The sequence below is a fragment of the Eptatretus burgeri genome, chromosome 4 (assembly GCF_056783735.1).
Source record: "Eptatretus burgeri isolate ZD-2024b chromosome 4, Ebu_testis_v1, whole genome shotgun sequence".
In the NCBI taxonomy this organism is placed as follows: Eukaryota; Metazoa; Chordata; class Myxini; order Myxiniformes; family Myxinidae; genus Eptatretus; species Eptatretus burgeri.
Genome location: NC_140964.1, coordinates 107,570,746 through 107,592,619, shown reverse-complemented (window position 1 = coordinate 107,592,619; position 21,874 = coordinate 107,570,746). Strand labels below are relative to the sequence as shown.

Here is a 21,874-nt window from a genome sequence, read left to right as displayed (position 1 = left end):
GGCAGTTCCGCTCGGCTGCATCCGATCCGGAAAGGTAGTTGGTAGAGTTTGTAGTTGGTACTCTACCGTAGTCGGTAGAGTGATCCTGTTCGGGCAAGGCGTACCGAGGGTGTGGCTCTCCAGTAGTTGAAACCGCGTGGTTAATTAGGTAACTTGGTTCTAGACAGGAGGACCCGACACCACACAGTTGAGGTATTGGCGTCCACGGTCGGTTAAGCGACCCGCTGCATCACGGAATTATCCGTGAGCGACGGCCTACAATTCCGGGGAGTCTGGTGGGAGTCGACGTAACTTCCCCCACCTAGCGGTCGCTCTCGCAACCAGACCCCGGCCCGCAACAATATATACATACATAATACATATATGTACATACATACATAATACATATATATATATATATATATATATATATATATATATATATATATATATATATATATATATATATATATATATATATACATATTGTTGCGGTTCTCGGAACCGCATGCATCCAACAGATAGTGGTCCCAAGACAGTTATTCCATTATTATAAGTGTAGACAGTCCCTTCCCTTTTGTCCAGCACAGTGTTTCTCAACCTTTTTTGTCCCATGCCCCACTTTGATTTTCAAAAAATATCATATGCCCCACCCTGATTGGAGAAACAAGAGTATATACTACATATGTATTCAAAAGGCTTTATTAAAACTTTATTCAATTGCTACTCACTTCAATAGGAGCCCTGCCCTTGACGCTGGCTGCAGATTTGTTTGATTTGAGGAACCAATTTTGTCAGTTTCAGCCTTAAATCACCACGTCTCGTGATTTCCAGTCGATTTCTCTTAGCTTACAGCAAATCGGTAACACTCTCTTAACACTAAATCCACATTCGACAAAATAAGATGATGGAAAATTTATCAGCACTTCCCTTGCCAAAGTAGTCGAGTTTGGGGCACGCACACACGCACGCAAACACACACGAATCGTTATTTGCACATCCACGATTGTGATTTACACACATATTGGTACGTGATCAACGCATATATTATACATACTAGCAGAGTACCTGCCCTGTGGGCATTCTTCTGACACGCCGTCCAAATGACGGTGTATTGGCAACTAACAGCTGCCTCAATCGTGACTGACAATAAAATAAAATAAAATAATAACAACAACAAAAAAAAACCTCAGCTATGTGCATGGACCAAAAACATCCCGACTGCTTGAAATTCAAAACACCTCACTGCACTGGAAAATGTGGGGACAGGAATACTGACAAACAAATAAACACGTGAATTATAGTAAGCATATGTAGCAAGTCTGGATGTAATTGGCCCAGAACTGTAGGAGTAGCGCGCCAACAAACAAACACCGGTCCAGGAATTATAGTGAGGATGATATACACACATATTGCACACATGCGGGTGCCCACGCACGCACACCTAGTTGAGACTTACAAGCACAGCCACTGAGCTTGGGGGAAGTGCCAACATTTCCCAGGGCACTCTGGGTACAAGCGACGTCACAACAATGGCACCGCACCCAGCGGGGCATTTCCTCAAGAATTTCCTCCTCCCCATGGTTGCCAACCTATGGGGGTTGTCCGTGCTCTTATCATTTTAAATTCTGAATGTCAAGTAAGGCAGCAGCACATACCATTGTTAAGTCTTTGGTATGACTAGGATTTGAAATGGCGACTTCCCACACTCGGAGCAGATACTCAAACCATGAAACTAGAGTCTGGTGAGAAAGAAACACAGACGAGAACAGCTCAAATATAAATGCACTACTTCTTTACCACCCTGTCGGACTTGCTAACAAAAGCATGACAATTCACGGCACAACAGGAATCGGTTATTATAGGAATGGCTAAGGTTTCCGGTAGGTCTGAATATTTTGTAATCATGAACCATTTTAATTCATGCAATTTACATTAAATTTCTCAACAACATATCTAAATTTGCAGATTGTAGAGCTGGAGCCAGTAATTTTCCACACTTGTGGAAAAAAAAAATCAACGGATTGGATGAAATTGGTGAGTTGAAAAGGAAATCGAATGTGGTAACACAGAAAAAAAAGAAAAGCAGTCAAGATTAGGTCAAATTACAAATAAAATATTCATTATATTCACCGATTTTGTGTGCGTTTCTCCACATGGTGTGATATTTGGAAAAGTAGTAAAAAACAAAACAAAAATGTACCGCAATTTGATAGACATGGAATACTGTATGTGTGTATATATATATATATATATATATATATATATATATATATATATATATATATATATATATATATATATATATATAAAAATATATATATAAAAATATAAATATATATATAAAAATAAATATATATATAAAAATATAAATATATATATAAAAATATAAATATATATATAAAAATAAATATATATATATATATATATATATATATATATATATATATATAAAGCACAGCCATTGCGCCGCACACATCGCAGCTGCGTTGGATGAGCATCGCTGTGAATCTCGATTGCTGTAACTAAATATTGAATAAAATTGTTCAACAATCTCTGGAGAGCCCAGTCAAAGTGAAATTTGATTTGAAAGTCACCCCACTTTGTTGAAAATTCAGTAAAAATATTCCCTGAAAGAAAAATGTCAGTCATCACTTGCGCATGCGTGGATGTACGAGGAAACTGCAAGTTTTTATGATGAAAAATCATCAAAATACAGAAGAGATTGCCAGAAATATTCAAAAACAAACAAAACCTTGGTGTTTTTCAGTCAATGTCATACATACTGTCATGTTGCGTACTTCCTTTGAAGGTGAGCACACATGGAATTCGTAATAAAGATTCATTCAGTTTAGTGTCACATCGCATGGATCTGGTTTGCACATTTTCCCCACCAGGCATTTGTAGTTCCATTCCCGTTTTACTATTTCCTCTGTTTGTCACCCTGATGGCAACATATACCAACTTGGGAGGATTTTAGATGTGGAGACTTGAGGAAAATTATATTTTTTCCAATGCAAGTGCACAAATAAATGTTCCTTTTTCCAAGACAAAACAAAATATCTATATATATATATATATATATATATATATATATATATATATATATATATATATATATATATATATATATATATATACCGTATTTTCACGACTATAAGGCGCATATAAACGTCTTAGATTTTTGTCAAAATGTGCGACGCGCCCTATAGTGCAGTGCGCCCTTTGTGTGTATAAAAGAACAGGTATGTGCGGTATGCAGAACATTGCTGTTTTAACAACCCCGAAAATGGCAAAGAGACACGCTTATGAAGCTCAGTTTAAACTGAAGGCGATCAGCTATGCGGAGGAACATGGGAATCGAGCCGCGGCGAGGAATTTCCAGATCAACGAGTCGATGGTTCGAAAGTGGAGGAAGCTGGAAAACGAGCTGCGACAGGTGAAGAAGACGCAGCTGAGTTTCCGTGGAAACAAGGCGAGGTGGCCAGAGTTGGAGGAAAGACTTGAGCAGTGGATCGTTGAGCAAAGAGCAAGTGGGAGGAGCGTTTCGACGGTCACGATCCGACTGAAGGCAGTATCGATAGCGGAGGAAATGAAAATCGAACATTTCCACGGAGGTCCGTCTTGGTGCTTTCGCTTCATGAAACGGTGCCATTTTTCCATCCGGACCAGGACTACGATAGCGCAGCAACGTCCGGCGGATTATCAAGAAATGATGGAAAACTTCCGCTCCTACTGCAGCAAGCACATCTGCGACAAACGGATCCAGCCGAGCCATCGGCGTGAACCGGCCGTTCAAAGTGAGGCTGCGAGCGGCGTGGGAGCGGTGGATGACCGAAGGAGAGCACAGCTTCACAAAGGGTGGAAGGCAGTGCCGGGCGAGTTACGCCACAGTTTGCCACTGGATTGTTGATGCCTGGGCTAACGTGTCTGCTGGCACTGTTGTCCGAGCTTTCGCTAAAGCCGGCATCATTTCGGAGGAGCCGCACGGTGCAGAAAGTGACTCTGACGGCGAGGAAGGTGGACCTGCTAGGTTGGGTTTAGCGCAGTTCGATTCCGAAACAGAGGATGAGGATTTCGATGGATTTGATTAAAGACTATTACCGGTATTTGATTGTTTTAGTATTTTTGTAACTAATACTTTAATAAAGCACAACCAAACTCAATTTTGCTCCCGATCTATTTTTAAATACGCACACTTGTGTGCTTGTGTGAGTGTGTTGTTGTACGGCGGACGTACGTAGTAGAGGATATTCATATAAAACCCGCGCCCTATCGTGAGGAGCGCCTTATGTGTGTGTCAAATACAGGAACGGCACACACAACTGAGACTGCGCCTTTTGGCACGGTGCGCCTTTTGGTCGTGAAAATACGGTATATATATATATATATATATATATATATTTAATTACCACCTCGAGGTGGACAGATGTTATATTTTCACCCCTGTGTATCTGTCTGTTTGTGAGCAGGATATCTCAAAAGGTTATGGACGGATGCGGACAAAACTTCGTGGGGGAGTTGGGTAGATGACAATAAGCCGATTGGATTTTGGTTCAGGTCTGGATCCAGATCTGACTTATCAGTGGGACACAAAACAAACTCTTGAGCCTGGAAGAGGTATGCACTCAACCGAGTGATATTCTAGTTTGAAATGTAATTTAGGGGTTTTGGGGAAACGTAAAAGGCAATTTTTTGAAACGGAATACCATTGGCTCCACATAACCATGATGTTTTGCTTCATTCAGTTTTGCAACTTTGTCAGTTTTGCATTGCTGGGTCAATTTGCTTGGGAAGTTTTTATTTATTTAAATATACTTGCTGCAGGATCGTGGAAGAGTTATGACAGAACAAAAATTAGAACACAACACAACAAAGGGAACAGCAAGAGAAAGGGGAAAACACCAACAGCAGTGCAGAAGCAGAAAGTCGATGGAGAGAGACAAACAAGGGATGCAGGTAATGATGAATGGTAGGGGAGAACCCAAGAGGTGGAAAGTGATGGATACATAAGCAAATTTTTGCAAGGGGTGGGGGGTTAGGGTGGTCCAGAAAAAAATAATGAACACATTTCCTCTATCCACAAGGCTATTTTTATGCCTTCATATATAACTAAAGAGCACACAATTTTTCTTCAAGAAAACAATATTTAGAGGTCACCCCATTTTATTCCGAAATCAGGGGTCCCACATCTGATATGATACAAATGTTTGTAACGTAACAATTTATGATTGTATTGCTGCCTTAGTTGGAGTCGGGATCATCTTATGGTGGTTTGATACCAGTCTAAGCAGGAATTGTCCTCATCCTTGGTTAATGTTTCATTATATTTTTGAATTAGGCTGATGCCCCGTTCCGCAGTGTCATTTACTACTTTGAGCTGAAAGGACCGAGCCTGTAGGTCATTGTACAATGGATCATCTGTCCACTGACCAGGAAGTTTCTTCAAGAATGTTTGAGAGGTTGCTATTCCACCTTCTATCAAAACATCAAAGAAGGAACTGGTCCATTTTGTCACAAGGTCCTCCAACTTGAGGTGTTCCCCTTTATCCTTGATCTGTAGCCGCCGAGGACAGTCAGGTAACTGTTGACGCTGTAGGTTCTGGACCATCTTTTCCTTTGTTAGGGTTAGGGGTAGTTTTCCCAACAGTGCGATTCAAAGAGTTCCCCGTGATCATGAGGCAAAACGTGTAATTATTTGGCAACCATATATACATATATATATATATATATATATATATATATATATATATATATATATATATATATATATATATATATATATATTATAGGGACATGCTCGGGGTGACCTCTAAATATCCACAAATCGAGCTCAAATTCCACACGTGTAAGTTAACCGTAGTGGATAAAAATAAGGTATGTGGAGAAATAATTTGACCAACATCATTTTTTACTGTAACAGTTTGGACCACCCTAGTGGGGGGTGGTTTATCGGGTGTAGAAAAGATCATGATTTTGGATGGGGGATGATTTGAGATGGTGGTGACCGACAGTGTTAAAGACCTGGAAGGAAGAATGAGACTGAAGAGTACATGGAAGGTGGTTCCACAGATAGGGGGTGGGGGGAGAGGAATAAATGAGTGGAGGTGAGCAGCAATTCTGGATTTAGGTAGTTTCACCTGGAGAGGGTTGCTGGTGGACCGCGTGCATCTTGCAGATACCGGGGGTGGGGGCAAAGCACGAAGAGGACAGTCGGCACAAGTCCTGAAATGAGGCGGAAAAAAGAGAGAGAGACCACCTACTTGGTGGCGATGGTGAAGTTATAGGCCCACAGACTCGCTTTCATCACAAGAGATTCCCATGATATTGAAAGCCTTGGTTTCCACAGCACCAACCTGAGCAAGATGAGAGACAGGGGAGTGAGAGGAGTACTCCATCAAGCTGTGGGTGAAAGCCTCGTCAGTGGATAGGAGCTCAGTAGTGGGGCAGACAACAGCAATTTTTGAGAGGAATTGTGTAAATGATGATACAAGCATCAAATTTGGCACATTTGTTCTCCAGGGGATTCTAATCAAATCTGCCCGATTGGCCATTTGAAAAATTTGAAGAAGAAAAAAAAAAATTCAAAAAAAGTCAAGATCATAAATAAATATTGGATGCTGGCTGAGATTGGTGAATGTTTCAGAAACAACATCAAAGACGTTCCAAATCTGCCATGCAGTTTTCTTCCCTTTACGCGGAAGGCAGACAACGTCACATCCAGTGAACGCATGGAAGTATGGGATCCCTCTAGCTTTCTCAGGCCCTATTGCAGAAACTACCTCATGGACTGGAATCCATCGCGCCTTGGCTCCTTGGCCAAAGGCAATCCACATGTTCTCAAGACCTAGTTCCTGCAAGGATGACAGTACAGATATTGCTATGACTAGTACGTCCGTGTCATTAGCCTTTATGATAATGGACTTGCTACCTTCCGTCGTTGCATCCCTGGCGTGGACAAATATTCGAGTGTCAGCTTCTTCATGACAACATGGAGACACAGCATCTAGTGACTTCCTTGTGTTGCTAATGGCATCTTCTCCTTTTGTGACAATGACTGTGCTTGTCATCTGTGCTTCACACATCTTTTCCGCAAGGAAGTGAAACAGCTCAGTCTTGTTGCTGTCATCTCTAAGAAAGCTTCTCCAGTTACTTGGGGTCTTACTGGTTCCTGTCACTCTTCTTCTGATTCCTTGTCACCTTTTCGACCTTGCCTCGGACTTCAGACTCGACTTCTTGTACACATCAAACACTACGTCCACCCTCTCGTACATGGCACCATAGGATTCCACCTTTGGGATGATGTCTTCTTTAGCATAGTCATCAAATATCTTTGAAGTGGATGGAGGTAGGGCATTGATAAGTGCTGAGCCATCAATGATGACTGCATCTCCCCTTGGTTCTCTGTCTGGGATGTTCACTTGCGCTTCAAGAATTTAAGCCAGTTGTGACTTCAAATTTTTTTGAAGTTTTTTTTTTTTTTAATTTTTAAAAATTAGATTTTCAAATGTTATGGCCATTCAGGCAGATTTGAACAAAAGCCCTGCAGAAGAGAAATGCCAAATTTGATGCTTGTATCATAATTTGCACGATTTTTCTACTATCTACTACACTACAGGTGTGCCAATGAAGGACGATGGAGGATGAGCAGTTGGTGTCTGGCTTTGGAAGCCAATTTTGAAATGTGGCTTGCCCAAGAGAGATCAAGGCTGAGAGTGAAAGACCCAAGTGTTTGAGTGACTGAACCTCTTCAAGAGGGTTATTGAGAAAGTGTATGGAAGGATTTGCAGTGCGGTCCTTTCAGAGAGTGAGTGTGTGTGAGTGATTTCTCAGGATTGAAAGACACATCCAAGTATTTGACAAGTTTGTGATTTTGGCAATCTCCGAGGAGAGGGAACAGGCTGCTTCCTGTCTGTCAGAAGGATGAGGGATCTCATGGCAGAGGGTGGAGTAACCAGCAAAGAGATAGAATGGATTTTCCAGAGTCAGTGAGATCATTGATGAAGATTAAGAATAATATAGGACAAAGAACACAGCCTTGAGGTACTCTAGCCTTGACAGGAAGAGAAGAAAGGGTTCCGTTGAGAGCCACTCGTTGGATATGAGAGTGGAGGAAGTCAGTAATCCAAGAGTGGAGTTGGCCTTGGATTCTATAGGCAGACGGCTTGGAGATCAGGGCAGGATACCAGACTATCAAAATCTTCAGTTGATATGTCCAGAGAGATGGCCCTAATCTCATTTCTGGCATTGAGGGCCTCCATTCATTGTTAGGAGAGTAGAAGCAGCATGTCCAAGGTAGAGTGACTAGATCTGAATCCATATTGATAATCTGAGATGACGATATTGGAGAAAAGGATTGATTTTATGACAACTGTGATGATGGATGACATGACCTTGCTTGATGATTGGAAGCAAGCTAATTGGTCAGTCGTTAAGAGGATCAGTTTTTGCACATTTTTTATGTAATGCAGTGATGTTGGTGCATTTTCAAGCAGATGGAAGATGACCGAGAGTAAATGAGAGGGTGAAAAGGGCCGAAAGTGAAAATGCGAGAGCAGCAGAGCAGGTTTTTGGGACACGTTAGCAGATGCCATCTGGAACAGTTGCAGAATCAGAGTCGAGGGTTGCCAGAAACTTTTCCACCTTTTCAGGTGCAAACGACACAGAATTCAAGAGCTGATGGGTATGACTGGGAAGGGTAGAGAGAGAAAGAGAGAGGGGGTAATCGCCTTCTCATGTGCGGAGTCAGCTGTGGTGCCTTTCAAAGTGACAGAAGGGATGGATGGAGAGCATACACCAGAGACAGACTTGACAATGTGCCACCAAGTTTTATTTTAGAGGAGAGAGACAAGTTTGAAAATTCATTCTTTAGTTTGGACAGATGATGTTTTCTGGCTTTCCTGAGGGTAGACACACAATTGTTGCAGGCATTGTAGAATGATCTGAGGTTTCCTTAAGTTGGATTTGCCTTCCAAGAGGAGAATGCAAGTTGTTTTAAAGCAACTGCCCTATCACATGATTCAGAGTACCAAGATCAGGAGGATGGGTAAGATAGCTGAAGACGAGATAGGATGAAACTGTGCTTCAGAGAGAGCAGACTTCTGTGGAAGAATTCCCAGGGTGAGTTAATATTAGTGGTGGTGGATATAGGAGACCAGTCCTGAAGTGTGATGGCTGCTTGTAGTCCCTGCCAGTTTGCTTGAGTGAACTGCCAGACTCAATGGCACAGAGGCAGTTCTTTGAGAATGGCCAGAGAGATGTTGACCTGAACTAGCACATGATCACAAGAGCCAATTGGGGCAGAGGATGAGGAAGATACATCGGGAGGGAAGTTTGTCATCACCAAATCCAGGAGAGAAGATTTGCCATTGGGAGAAATCTGGGTGGGAAAGTTCCCATATTGAGTCAGACCCATGGAGTCACAGAAGTCCTTTGCAGAAGTGCCATGGCTGGTGAAAGAGGTACCAACACCCAGCCAATTATCATGGTGACAATAGAAGTCACCACATATGAGAAAGAGAGAGTTAGGATGAGTGATTAAAAGTTGGTCCATGTCATCTGAGAGAGAGATATGTAGATGGAGTCATCACTGTTGGGAGGATGGTACAACGCCCAGACAAACGTGAGGGGAGAACGGAGGGAAGTTGCAACCACAGGTACTCCTCAGGTTTGGGAGGTATAAGAGCAGTACATGGAAAGTGAGAAATTGAGTTTTTTATTCATCATTTTCTTTTGTTTTGATCCAGAGAAATTTTGGCCTCAATTCATAGCAAACAGTATAACAAAGGAAGAAAATAAAATAGAATTACAAAATATCAGATAATCGCCTTGCAAGTGAGACTTCCAAGTACAAAAACCGGGGCCTTCACAGTACTCTCCGCAACAACCCAATGCTTTAATGACCCCAATTATTCCCAGCTTCTTGTAGGGTTAGCTCAGGAAAGTTTGTGACTCATGTCATTCACTAATCAGTCGGTCAGGTTTGATGTTCAAATTGTGAGAATTAGCTCAGTGACAGGAATTTGTAATTTCACCGAGGTGCCAGAACTTACCCTAGTTTCCACAAAAGACACCAACCATAAGAGATTTAAAGCCAACAAGTAAGACTTAACATTCATCTGAGGGAACCAAGAGCTGACCCTCAATGTAAACCCTACCTTTATCTCAAATGCCTTTGAGCAACTATTCCTTGTTCTGACTGATGCCTTTACCCCCTCCAACATCACTTCCACTATCCTCACCAGTGTTTCAAGCACCCATTTCTTCTTCAGAAACCATTACACTACCAATCTCTTAACCATAGGAACCACTATTTGAAACAAGCCATATGCTTTCTCCAGGTCCACACACCAACAATCCAACTTGCTGTTCACACTGACAAAACCTACCATTCACCACCCTTTCCAATACTTTGAACACTTGCTCCATCAGTTTGATGTCCCTGCAATTCCCACAATTCATAACTTCCCCTTTATTCTTATAGATAGCCATTAATTAACTCGCTTCTTCACAGATGTTAACAAACAACTGCAATCCCCACTTCACTGTCTCTGAATCCCTCAATTCTTGCCACTAGCATCACTGATGGTCCACTGGCTTTCACTATTTTAGTTATCAGGAGAGCTGCAATCACCTTCTCTTGCCCTGTGGGTCTTACTCTCTGGCCTTGGATTTTGCTGACCTCCTCATACATGCCTCACATTCTCAACAGTTAGCATTTCCTCAATATTCCTTCCATCTGCATGGAACATCCTACTATTGAAGGATCTCCCCCTATCAGTATTTATATCCTCAATACCCCCATTATTCCTTATAACCCTCATAATGCTCTTAGTGACACTACAAATTACAAGGATTACAAGGAAATTATGATGCAGGAGGAGGCCATTTGGCCCATCATGCCAACGCCACACCAATACCAGGTATTAATAAATCCGTCAATACCCCTTCCCTTCGTGTGCAGCCTTTTGACTGCAACACTGGTACTCATTTCGCCGACCTCAGAAGGATGACAGGCTGAGAACCCCCTGGTGTTAATTCAGTGGGAAAAGGTCTTGAACCCACGACCCAAGTATCCGAAGCCACCACCAGGTTAAATAAGCTATCACCTTCTGAGTCAAACTCCTCATACCACCCTTTCCACACATCCTATCCAGCCTTTGTCATCACTTTCTTTACTTCTTCTCTTTTTCAAATTTATTTATGTTAAGAAAGAAGATTAATTAAGTATATATTATATTATTCATGTTCAACGTACATGTTGGAATATTTTGTTCCAAAAGTCCTCCACGCTTTATCTTACCATCCTTTTTCTTTTCCTCCACTCTGTTACGTACTTCTTCTGATGTGCATAAACCTGTAACAAAGCAAAACTGATCAAAATGGACGTCATTGAATTGATTGCTTACTATCCAACGAATAGACAGGTTTCAGCCAAGAAAAAAAAAAAAAAAACATTTTTTTTTCTGCCAAGGTTCTCAGTGGTTCCATCATCCTTTGCCAATTCCCTTTCAATTTAGCTGAGGAGCCACCTTGGATTTGGCCTCAAATCCAATCATGGTGGCCAAAATCCAAAATGGCTGCCAAACCATACTGAATCACACTTTCCACAGTATTTATAGGCTGGAAAAAAAAATCTTTTTTTTTTTTTTTCCAATGAAATAATTTGTTTCTGTTTGCATAATAGAACCATGCATAAGCACTTTCTTTTGGAGTATTTTTAAGTCTTTAACATATCCAATATGGCTGCCTAAATGTAAAATGGCCACCTGTACGTACTCTGTTTTCGCCTGATGGTGTGGCAAAAGTTTATAGATTGCTTATTATACAATTGGACAAAATACATTTTCATTCTTCATCAAATAACACTTGAAAACAACAAGCCATATTCTTTCCCATTGTTTGTCCACTACCAACCCTGGTTTGCTTGAGGACATGCTTCAGGTAGCCTCGCAAGATAACATGGTACTGTCACTGTGCAGAATAATAAGTACAGACGCGACGATCGCTGAACATATTCGCCAAGTTTATCTCAAAATAGTGTTGCAGCTTGACTACTGTATGTATTAGTTTGATGGAATAGTGGTTTCGCCATTAAATACGCTGTCTTTCATTTCGCTTGACCGTAACCATTTTGTATTTATTCAACTTCAACATTATGGCAGCCATCCCCTTTTTGAGCACCGGATCGGACGTGAGAGAGAGAGATGCCAGTTCTACAATGAGCATATGAATGAAGGGGGGGAGGGGTGGGCAGGGGTGTTACAAGAGTGGATCCAGCTGGATTTGAACCCCTGAAGGAATTTGCTGATAGATGGGAGACTGTTGACAAGAGTATGTGCTTGGAACCACCCTATGCTGAATTCCAATTAGTCAGATCAAGATTGTCTGTTTACCACAGCGACATGTTCATCCACAAAAATTGCTAAATAACATCCAGATATAGGTTGAAGCAAAAGGAAATTCAAACGAGACAACTTAATAAGTCGAGTTCGGAACCTGTTGCCAGGTCCAGTGACACGGAAGAGTCCAATATATAACCTACCAAGAGACCTGCGAAGAAGATGCTGGTGTGCTTTATTTGTGACAAGGTGACACCTGCTGACAATAAACAGTACAGCAACGATAGCCTGAGACAGTCAGGTCAGGTAAGGGAGCATGCGCCAGAACAGCACATCCCTGCATCCACTTTCCACCGGTACTCCAGGGGCCTCCGTCTGGCCATCCCCCAGGCAGATGCCTGGCCCATCCCCATCTCCTTGAGATGCCGATCAACCTGCTGCAACCATGAGGAACGTGGTCGGCCCATCGGCCTCCTCCACTCACGAGACTCCCTCACTGAGAGAATCTGGTGAGCAGGATCAGCATCAGGAAAACGAGCCACATGTCCATACAGCCGCAGCTGACGCTTACGGACTATGCAGGTATCAAATCTCATTCGAGTCTCTCTCAGCAACCGCTCGTTGGACACAAAGTCCGACCAGCGATAGCCAAGGATTCTCCGAAGAGACCTGGTACCAAAGGAATTAAGTCTCCGTCTCAGATCCTTGGTCAGAGTCCATGTCTCGCATCCATAGAGAAAGACTGGAAGCACAAAGGACCTGAAGACTCGGACCTTCGTCCTCCCGCACAGGAACCGGAAGCGCCACACCCCATTATCCAGTGAATCCATAACTCCCCAGGCCCGACCCAGACGTCTATTGACCTCTGACTCACAGCCAGCAGAGACATGAATATCACTGCCAAGGCAAGTGAATCTCTCCATGACCTCAACATCCTCACCACAAACAAGCACAGACAGGACAGCAGCATCCAAGATGTCATTGAATGCCTGGATCTTAGTTTTGACCCAGGAAACCCGCAATCCCAGTGGCTCCGACTCCTCATTCAGCACCTCGAGGGCCCCAAAAGGATATCTAAACTCTCCGCAAAGATGACTGCATCATCTGCGAAATCAAGGTCAGAGATCTTGACATTCCCAAACGAAGCACCGCAGCTTGATCTCTTAGACATCCTCCCAATAATCCAGTCCATACAAGTGCTGAAAAGTGTGGGGCCAGTAGACAACCCTGCCAAACTCCAGCAACAACTGGAAATAAGTCAGAAATGGTACCACCACATCTCACAGCACTCTCAGTACCAGAGTAGAGTTAAGACATCAGATTTGGTGGCACCACACGAAGACCAAGAATCCTCCAGAGGGCATCCCGATTCACTGAATCAAACGCTTTAAAGAGATCAACATAGGCTGCAAGCAGCCCTTGCCGAAACTCTCGTCTGCGTTCAGTCAGGAACCGAAGAGCAAGGATACGGTCAATCGTTAACCTCTTTGGTGTAAAGCCTGACTGCTCTGGACGCTGGTGCACAAGCAGATGGTGGCGAACCCTATCAATAATTATCTGAGCAAAGACCTTGCCTGGCACTAAGAGCAGCATCACCCCTCGGTAGAAGTTACAGTCTTGGTGATCACCCTTTCCTTTCCAGAGAGGGACAACAAGGCCCCTCTTCCAGTCAGTTGGGATGATGCCTGTGTTCCAGGCAGAGCACAGAACTGCATGCAACGACACGAGTGCAGCATTTCCACCAGCCTTGAGAAGTTCAGCATGGATGCCACAGATCCCTGGAGCTTTACACCATTTCAACCGGTTCACCGCAGCCTGTTTCCACAAGTGAAGGTGGACCACAGTTAATTGGAGGGTCAGCAACATGGATTGTAACACCCCTGACATACAACTCGACAGCTGGTGGATCAGCCTGATACAACCGCTCAAAGTAACCAGCCCAGCGGGCCTTCACTTCGGACTCCTCTGTCAAGAGCCTACCACCCTCTGCTCTAACTGCAGTACACCGAAGGATGGGGTTGGATGAATGCAATGCAAGAATTCCCCTGTAAGCAGGACGAGAATCACTTGACCACAGGTGATGCTCTACCCTCTCACAGATTCCTTGCACATCAGCCTCCTTATCCACCCTTAGCGCACATACAGTTTTACACCTCAACTCCCTGAACAGCTCAGCTCTGCCATTCAGCCTGGCCCTACGACTCTGGTCAATGGTATCCAGTGTCCCTTGAGACAAAATTCTTCTTTGCCTACGGTGAGTACCAAGACATCCACCGGCAACATCAAGGACGGTGGTCTTGACGGCACTCCACAACTCTTCAGGACCTCCCAAAGCACCCAGACCCCCCAAATCTACACTCAGCTTGTTCGCAAACTCTTCAGCTACCCTCTCTTCCTTGAGCATGCCAACATCCTGCCAAGGCTGGGATGGTACCATTCTCCTGGATTCAAGGTGCAACTTCAGAGTTGTTACAACAAGCCGGTGGTCAGTTTTGAGGTAATGAGCACTCCGGTAGACTCTGCAGTTCTGGATCATCCTCCAGCGACCATCAACGAGGACATGGTCAATCTCCTTTTCCACACTGCCAGCGTTGGAATACCAAGTCCAGCGATGAGCTTGTGGATGCTGAAACCATGAACCGGCCACCCTAAGTCCATGACTTCTTGCAAAGTCAAGGAACTTGGTGCTATTCTGGTTCATAGTTCCTGACCCATGGGGACCAACACACGTTTCATAACCATCCCTATCAGTTCCAGTCGATGCATTGAAATCCCCCAAGACTAGAAGTGTATCTCGTCTGGGGCATTGATCAACCACAGACTCGAGCGTGGCGGAGAATGCATCCTTCATGGTGAGATCACTCGCCTCAGTCGGAGCATAAACAGAGACCAGGGAAATGACACCCAACGAGTGACAAATCCTTAGTCTCATAATACGCTCGTTGACCGGTGTTACCTCAATTATCATTGGAGTCAGCTTATTGGACACAGCCACAGCAACTCCTTGGGAATGGTAACCATCAGAGCGACCAGACCAATAGTAGGTGTAACCACCCACGATGATCTCACCGCAATCCGGTCTCCGAAACTCAGAGAGTGCTGCAATACCGATATCATCCAAGCTCAAGCGTTTGGACAACAGAGACAGGAGATCATCCTCTATTATGGATAGGACATTCCAGGCACCCACCCGAAGGGACCGCCTCAGATTAACCCAAGGAGACCGCCGTCGGGTGGATGACACCTCAGCACCACTCCGACACACTCTCACGCAATCTGACCCGGGAATGTTCCCCGTAGTTTCCCTCCTATCATCAAAGATTGGGGGTCCCAAAGGCTTTGCCCTAATCCCGTCATCCGGTGAGCTGCCCTGCGAAGGGAAGCTGCACAGAAGTACTCACACGGAGTTGGTTTTTCAGATTTCTTTGCGTTTTTGTGTTTTGTGGAATGAAGGGTTTTACCGTGGCCTGAGTGCAAATCCTGCCACCAACCTCCTAATAAGAAGTAACCCAACTGCAGGAGGACGTCCGCAGACACAGTTGGGCACTAGATATGGATGGCCATTGGCTCACAAGGAGCTCCTCCGCCCTTTGAGACAGTGCTCAGAATAAAATGCTTTCAGAAAGCGCAAGAGCCAAATGGACCCAAAACTGAATGACGCGGATGAGAAGGCCCACGCTGCAGCAAAGTGTTTGGATGTTTTGCTTAGTGGATCATTCTGTGATATATTTGCAATGGATCTTTACTACTACAAAACCTGTTCTAGTAACTTCAACTCCATGTATAATCTCCAAAAACCCACCACAGATGATACTCAGAAGGAGCGTAGCTATCGCAAGGTATTGACAAGTTTCTCAGTTTATTTCCCCGCAAAGTTATCAAGGATAAGGAGGTCTATCAACTGACAGATTTGCTGTAGGTGTCGGATGTATAAGAGGTGAGCCGAGACCATGACATCGATGACCCACTGATCAGTAACATGTCAACCCTAAAGCAGAGGCTGGTATAGGAATTTGGAGATTCCAAAGGTTTCCATGTGGTAGGGAGGCAGAAATATAGCAAATGTTCCAAATAACTATTCTAATGCAGAAACGTGTGTTTTCCATCCAAGACTGTGTATTTAGCTTGTATAAATTACCCCCGGTTGGGGGTGACTGTCATCTCTGAAACTCTGCAGATGTGGATCTCTGATCAGCTTAGAATGGCTTCGATGTTGTCTTGTCTTTTGGTTCAACGTACAGACGAAAGCCCGGGAGTAAAAAGGATAGAAAACCTCAGAAATCAAACGACATTTCTGAGTTATCAGGAGATAGACTTTGAAAATGGACGATTTCGCAACTCTGGAGTGGCCTTGACCTTGACCTTCAATCGTGTCAAAAAGTCATACCGTCGGCATCACTCATCGACCCCTACCTACATACCAAGTTTCATCAAGATCGGGCGAATTTTTTTGACCGCATCACATCGATGATTTTTCCAACTTTGAAGACACGTGACTCGATAAAGAGGACGGATTTCAAAAAACCGGCCTGACCAAATTTAGATATTGCTCCATATTATCAGAATCCGAAGGAATTTCGAAGATCGGATCATAAACGGAAGAGGAGACAGATTTTGAAAATGGACGATTTCGCAACTTTGGAGTGGCCTTGACCTTGATCTTGACCTTAAATCGTGTCAAAAGTAATACCGTCGTGCATCACTCATCGACCCATACCTACATACCAAGTTTCATCAAGATCGGGCGAATTTTTTTTTTGACCGTATCAAATCGACGATTTTTCCAACTTTGAAGACACGTGACTCGATAACCAGGATGAATTTCAAAAACCGGCGTGAGCAAATTTAGATATTGTTCCATATTATCAGAATCCGAAGGAATTTCGAAGATCGGATCATAAACGGCGGAGGAGATAGATTTTGAAAATGGACGATTTCGCAACTTTGGAGTGACCTTGATGTTGACCTTGACCTTCAATTGGGTCAAAGATCATACCTTCGTGCATCGCTCATCGACATCTACCCACATACCAAATATCAAGAAAATTGGAAGAAAAAAAATGGACGTACGTACATAGAGACTGGTTTTATTAGGTCATCTCGCTCGAGATGACCTAAAAAAGAAAACGACACATTTTACACGAGACCTTATTCATGCAAAAACGGTCTAATTTACCTCATACAAGTGTTTTTAACAGCACATTAGCTTGTTCTGACCCCGTTTTTTGTTCTAAATATCCATTCTAATAGTGGGGTGTTCCAAATTTTGTTGCAAATAACTACTCTTATTGTAACAGTGGAATCAACCTCTTAGTTTATACAGAAGCCATACTCCAAGAACATGGAGTCAGAGAAGAGGCCTTAACGAAAGCATTTTCAAGACTCATTTGATGTAAGCTTTCACAGAGGGAATCAGTAAAATGGCCTCTTGAAGCCGATGGCCTCCTTGAGCAACTTGATACCCACCGACCCTTGGGCTGCATCTACAATGAGATTTGCTGGTCGATAGATCCAAAGACATCAAAAAATGATCTGGGCTACACCAATGTTCCAAGTAAATCCCAAGCTGAGAAAATATCCACAATAAGCCAGAGTTGGGAAAAGCTGATGACTGGTCACAGTTTCATCAAAGGTTGCAGTGTACACATACTGTAACATTTGATAACTCAGACGGAAGACAGCAGATGCCTACTGGGGCCCACACGACTCGGCACACAACTAGAACTATTTTCCAAGCTAGATATCTTAGTGATTGCACCACCAACCCTAAACTCAAGCCAGAGCTGCTCAATATCATCAATCCTGAGAAGCCTGATTATGGATCCTTCAAAATTTCGAAGAAGAGGATACCACCTCCATCATTACCAGACTTGAGTGATGATGACAAAGACTCATAAGTTATAATTCCAGATGAAATGGAAAATTGCCTGGGTTTTCGTGGGTGTCGTTGGTGAAGATTGCTTCGATTGTCTTCTAGATGAGGATAAAGATGAGATGGGTCCAGTTGGGTCTTGGAAACATTCATGAAAGGGGTGACCAGTTGCAAAAATACAAAATGCAAGCTTGAGTTTCTTCCTGGAGTTCCATTGCCTCCAGATGACAACGTTGTGAAGTGGTATATGGACATGATAATGGAAATTGGCACTCATCTGGAGTTGTGCCACAGATTTGCCCATGCTGATGAGGTCATCAACTGCAAGATGTTGATCATTTATTGGATCTGCCAGAGGAGGTATGACAAATACATACCTATCAATCAAGCATCGCTGGATTTCACAAAATCTTCGTAAATCATTCCAAAATCAACCAAGAAAAAGAACAATCAGAGATTGCAGACCCTCACCTGGACTTATTTTGTATGGCGGATTATGTAGTGGTGTATTACTTAATTAATATGATGTAATTAGAACTGCCACTGAACTGCTGGCAGTGATGACAGGGTACCAAAATGTTCCGATTTGATGCAACCCCGCTTTGCTCGGACACCTAAACCTGACCCATGACGTATTTTTATTCTTCTTCTTCTTCTTCTTCTTTCGGCTGCTCCCGTTCGGGGTCGCCACAGCGGATCATCCGTATGATCCGCATAGTGATTTGGCACGTTTTACGCCGGATGCCCTTCCTGACGCAACTCTGGTCGCCTCTTACGACACAGGGATATGGTACACCTATTCTAACCGGGGCATACACCGGCCCAGTACACTGGTACTCATTTCGCCGACTTCGGAAGGATGACAGGCTGAGTCAACCCCCTGGTGTATTAATTCAGTGGCCAAATGGGGCTTGAACTCAGGACCTTTTGGATCCCAAGCCGCTGCCCTTACCACTGCACCAACACCAGGCTTCACGTATTTGTATTATTATTCATTATTCAATTGAAGTTAGAATGGAATCAAAATAAATTCAATTAAAATCAAATGGAAGACCAAATTGCTTGGGATCCTAGGATCCTGAATTCAAATCCCACTCGGCTGTTGAATTAATATCAGGTGGGGTTAACTAGGCCTGTCATCCTTCCGAGGTCGGCAAAATGAGTGCCAGCATGCTGGTGTACTGTGTCAGTGGCGCGACGTGTCCAGGATTGTGCCCAATAGCTAAGGAGACTGCTTAGGCAGCACCAACGCTCTGCTTAGAGAATGGTCCCAATGGATGGATAGATGGAAGACCAAATTGGTGCAGTCTTGCATTGGAGTAATCAGAAGGAACCCAAACAAGCAAAAGGCAAAGATGAAATCATCAGGAGGAACATGGATGGGATTCGCATTTCACCTGTGACTCCTCTACCCTCAAACCCATCCAGGCACAGCCAAGTGAGCCTTATTCAAAAAACATGAAAATAAAAAATAAAAATAAAAAAAACAACAAAAAGAAGCCATCTCAAAAAATTAAATAATTCTGGCTGCCAGACTGCGTCCGATCAAGATGAAATTTAAACATGTATTCCCCATCATTACATGTTGATTGATTAGCGGTTCCAGAGAAAACATTATTTAATATTTTTCTTCAATCCAATATGGCTGCCAAACCATGTGACATCAATTATACCTTAAACTTGTACACCCATGGCTTGGGGAACATTTGTGTGAAGCTTTCCATCGATCTGTCCAGCCGTTCTGGAGAAGATTTACATAGGTTTTCAGGTAAATCCAATTTGGCCGCCAAATCATGTGCCAAATGATATATGTGTGAACCTTTTGTTACTCATTGATAGGTGGTCACAAATGTAAAGTTCCACCTCATTCTGTTCAGCCACTTCAGAGAAGAAGGTTTTTTGAAGGTTTTTAAAAATAATAATAAATATGGCTGCCAAATAAGTGACCGATGATGTCATTAATAATTTTTTTTTCTGTGGAGAATTTTATCCCAATATTACCTTCAAAATTTTTCATACTGATCAGATGTAGCATTCTACACATGCAATCATGACGTCAAAACGAAGGCACTGACATCACACAAAAAAAACAAAATTAAAAATAAAAATCACTTATTCCCTACGAGTACTTGCAGTGTGCCAAGTTTCAATTTTTTCCTTGGTGCACTTTTAGAGATACAGAGGTCCAAAGTTTTTTCCATTTTTCCAAGATGGCTGCCACACCACGTGACCTATGACATCATAATTATGATTAAAACATTATACACGAGTAGTCGCACATAGAGTGAAAATTTTGGCTCAATCCGACAAGCGGTTGTGGAGAAAAACACGAAAGTTCTGTGCGGACAAAGAAACAAGACAGAGACAGACAGACAGACGGACGGACCCAAATGCAATACCCTTTCCTTTGGCGAGAGTATCAATGATATACATCCCGAATGTGCAACCAGAAAGTCATATTTTGTGGTTAGAAGATTGATTTCCGAGCATTAAAATGTGAGATTCAATGAGTATTGGTGGCCATTTTGTATTTTCACCGCCATATTGGATTTGAGGCCAAATCCAAGGTGGCCCTTCAGCTAAATTGAAAGGGCATATGCTAAGGATGACTGAACCACTGAGAAAACCTTGGCAGGGGAAAAAAAAAAAAGGTACTTTTTTTTTTTTCCTTGGCTAGGACCTGTTGAAACAGCTTGATAAATCAGGAATTAAAACTACCAAATTGATAAAGGGCAAATTGTATTTTGCACAAATATCGCTGCCTGAGATGATATTTTCATGAACTTAAGTTGGCATTAGTGTTGTTTCCTCTTCAACTTGGGGTGTGTGGGAGGGTGAGGAGGCAGGTTGTGGTAAAAGGATTTGGAGAAAGTCGAGGAAAGCAGGCCAAGTGGTATTGTTGGAAGTTATGTTAGGTGTATTAATTGTTTGGGTTGTAAGTACGAGTCTCGACTTGTGCACATGGTGGTTGTGTGTGCATATGGGGAGTGCACATAGAGGGGTAGTTTATCTACCACGACTACATTTTGAACAGTCACAAAGACTCCCACATTTCTGTTGAGTCAGCCATGGAAGAATTTAAAGCAGTTTGGTCACGAGATGAAAATCAAGCAAGCAGTTTTGTAGTGAGATGCAAATCAGGCAAGCAGTAGAGTGATTGTTCACACAACCAATAATCCCACCTCTTCTTTCTCAACAGTGGTGACATTGCTACTGGATTCATGAATTTTGTCAAGCCTTTCCTGCAGGGTCCTACACTCTTCTCTCAGATCCGCAGCAACACTTTCAGCTTCTGTAGTCGTCATGGCTGAGGAAAGGCTGTGAAAATCTGAAGGGAAAAATGAACGAAGATGTAAAACATTGTTCTTTTTGTTCATCTTACCCAGATCATTATATCTGAGCTCAAGGCACATGACAAAATGCCTGATGCAAGAAAAGAAAGAAATGAAAAGTGAGGATAAAATACATGCGAGGAATAGATGACAGATAATAGTGTTATTAGGAAGAAATTCATCAGGAAGCAAAATCTCAAGCTGGACAAAAATAAAAATGAAGAACTTTTTCATTAAGGTTACTATCCATCTGTATCAGCAGACAGGAAGAACAATGGATGGAATCAAACAATGCTGGAATAAACTATGACTACCTGTGGAAAACAAGGAGAAGCTGATGTTTTTGGCAT

The 21,874-nt window shown here is 42.9% G+C and overlaps 1 protein-coding gene and 1 pseudogene across 1 annotated transcript in view; one reads left to right on the top strand and one right to left on the bottom strand.

Moving 5' to 3' along the window:
• The window catches only part of PSMC3IP (PSMC3 interacting protein), a 61,383-nt gene that overhangs the window by 24,219 nt on the left and 15,290 nt on the right, over window positions 1-21,874 (bottom strand). The window contains exons 5-6 of the mRNA XM_085879629.1: window positions 21,375-21,520; window positions 11,282-11,335 (exon numbers count right to left, since the gene is read on the bottom strand). Coding sequence (XP_085735755.1) covers window positions 11,282-11,335; window positions 21,375-21,520 — 200 coding nt within the window. The remainder of the gene's footprint in view (window positions 1-11,281; window positions 11,336-21,374; window positions 21,521-21,874) is intronic.
• LOC147028860 (uncharacterized) lies at window positions 15,959-19,020 on the top strand (annotated as a pseudogene).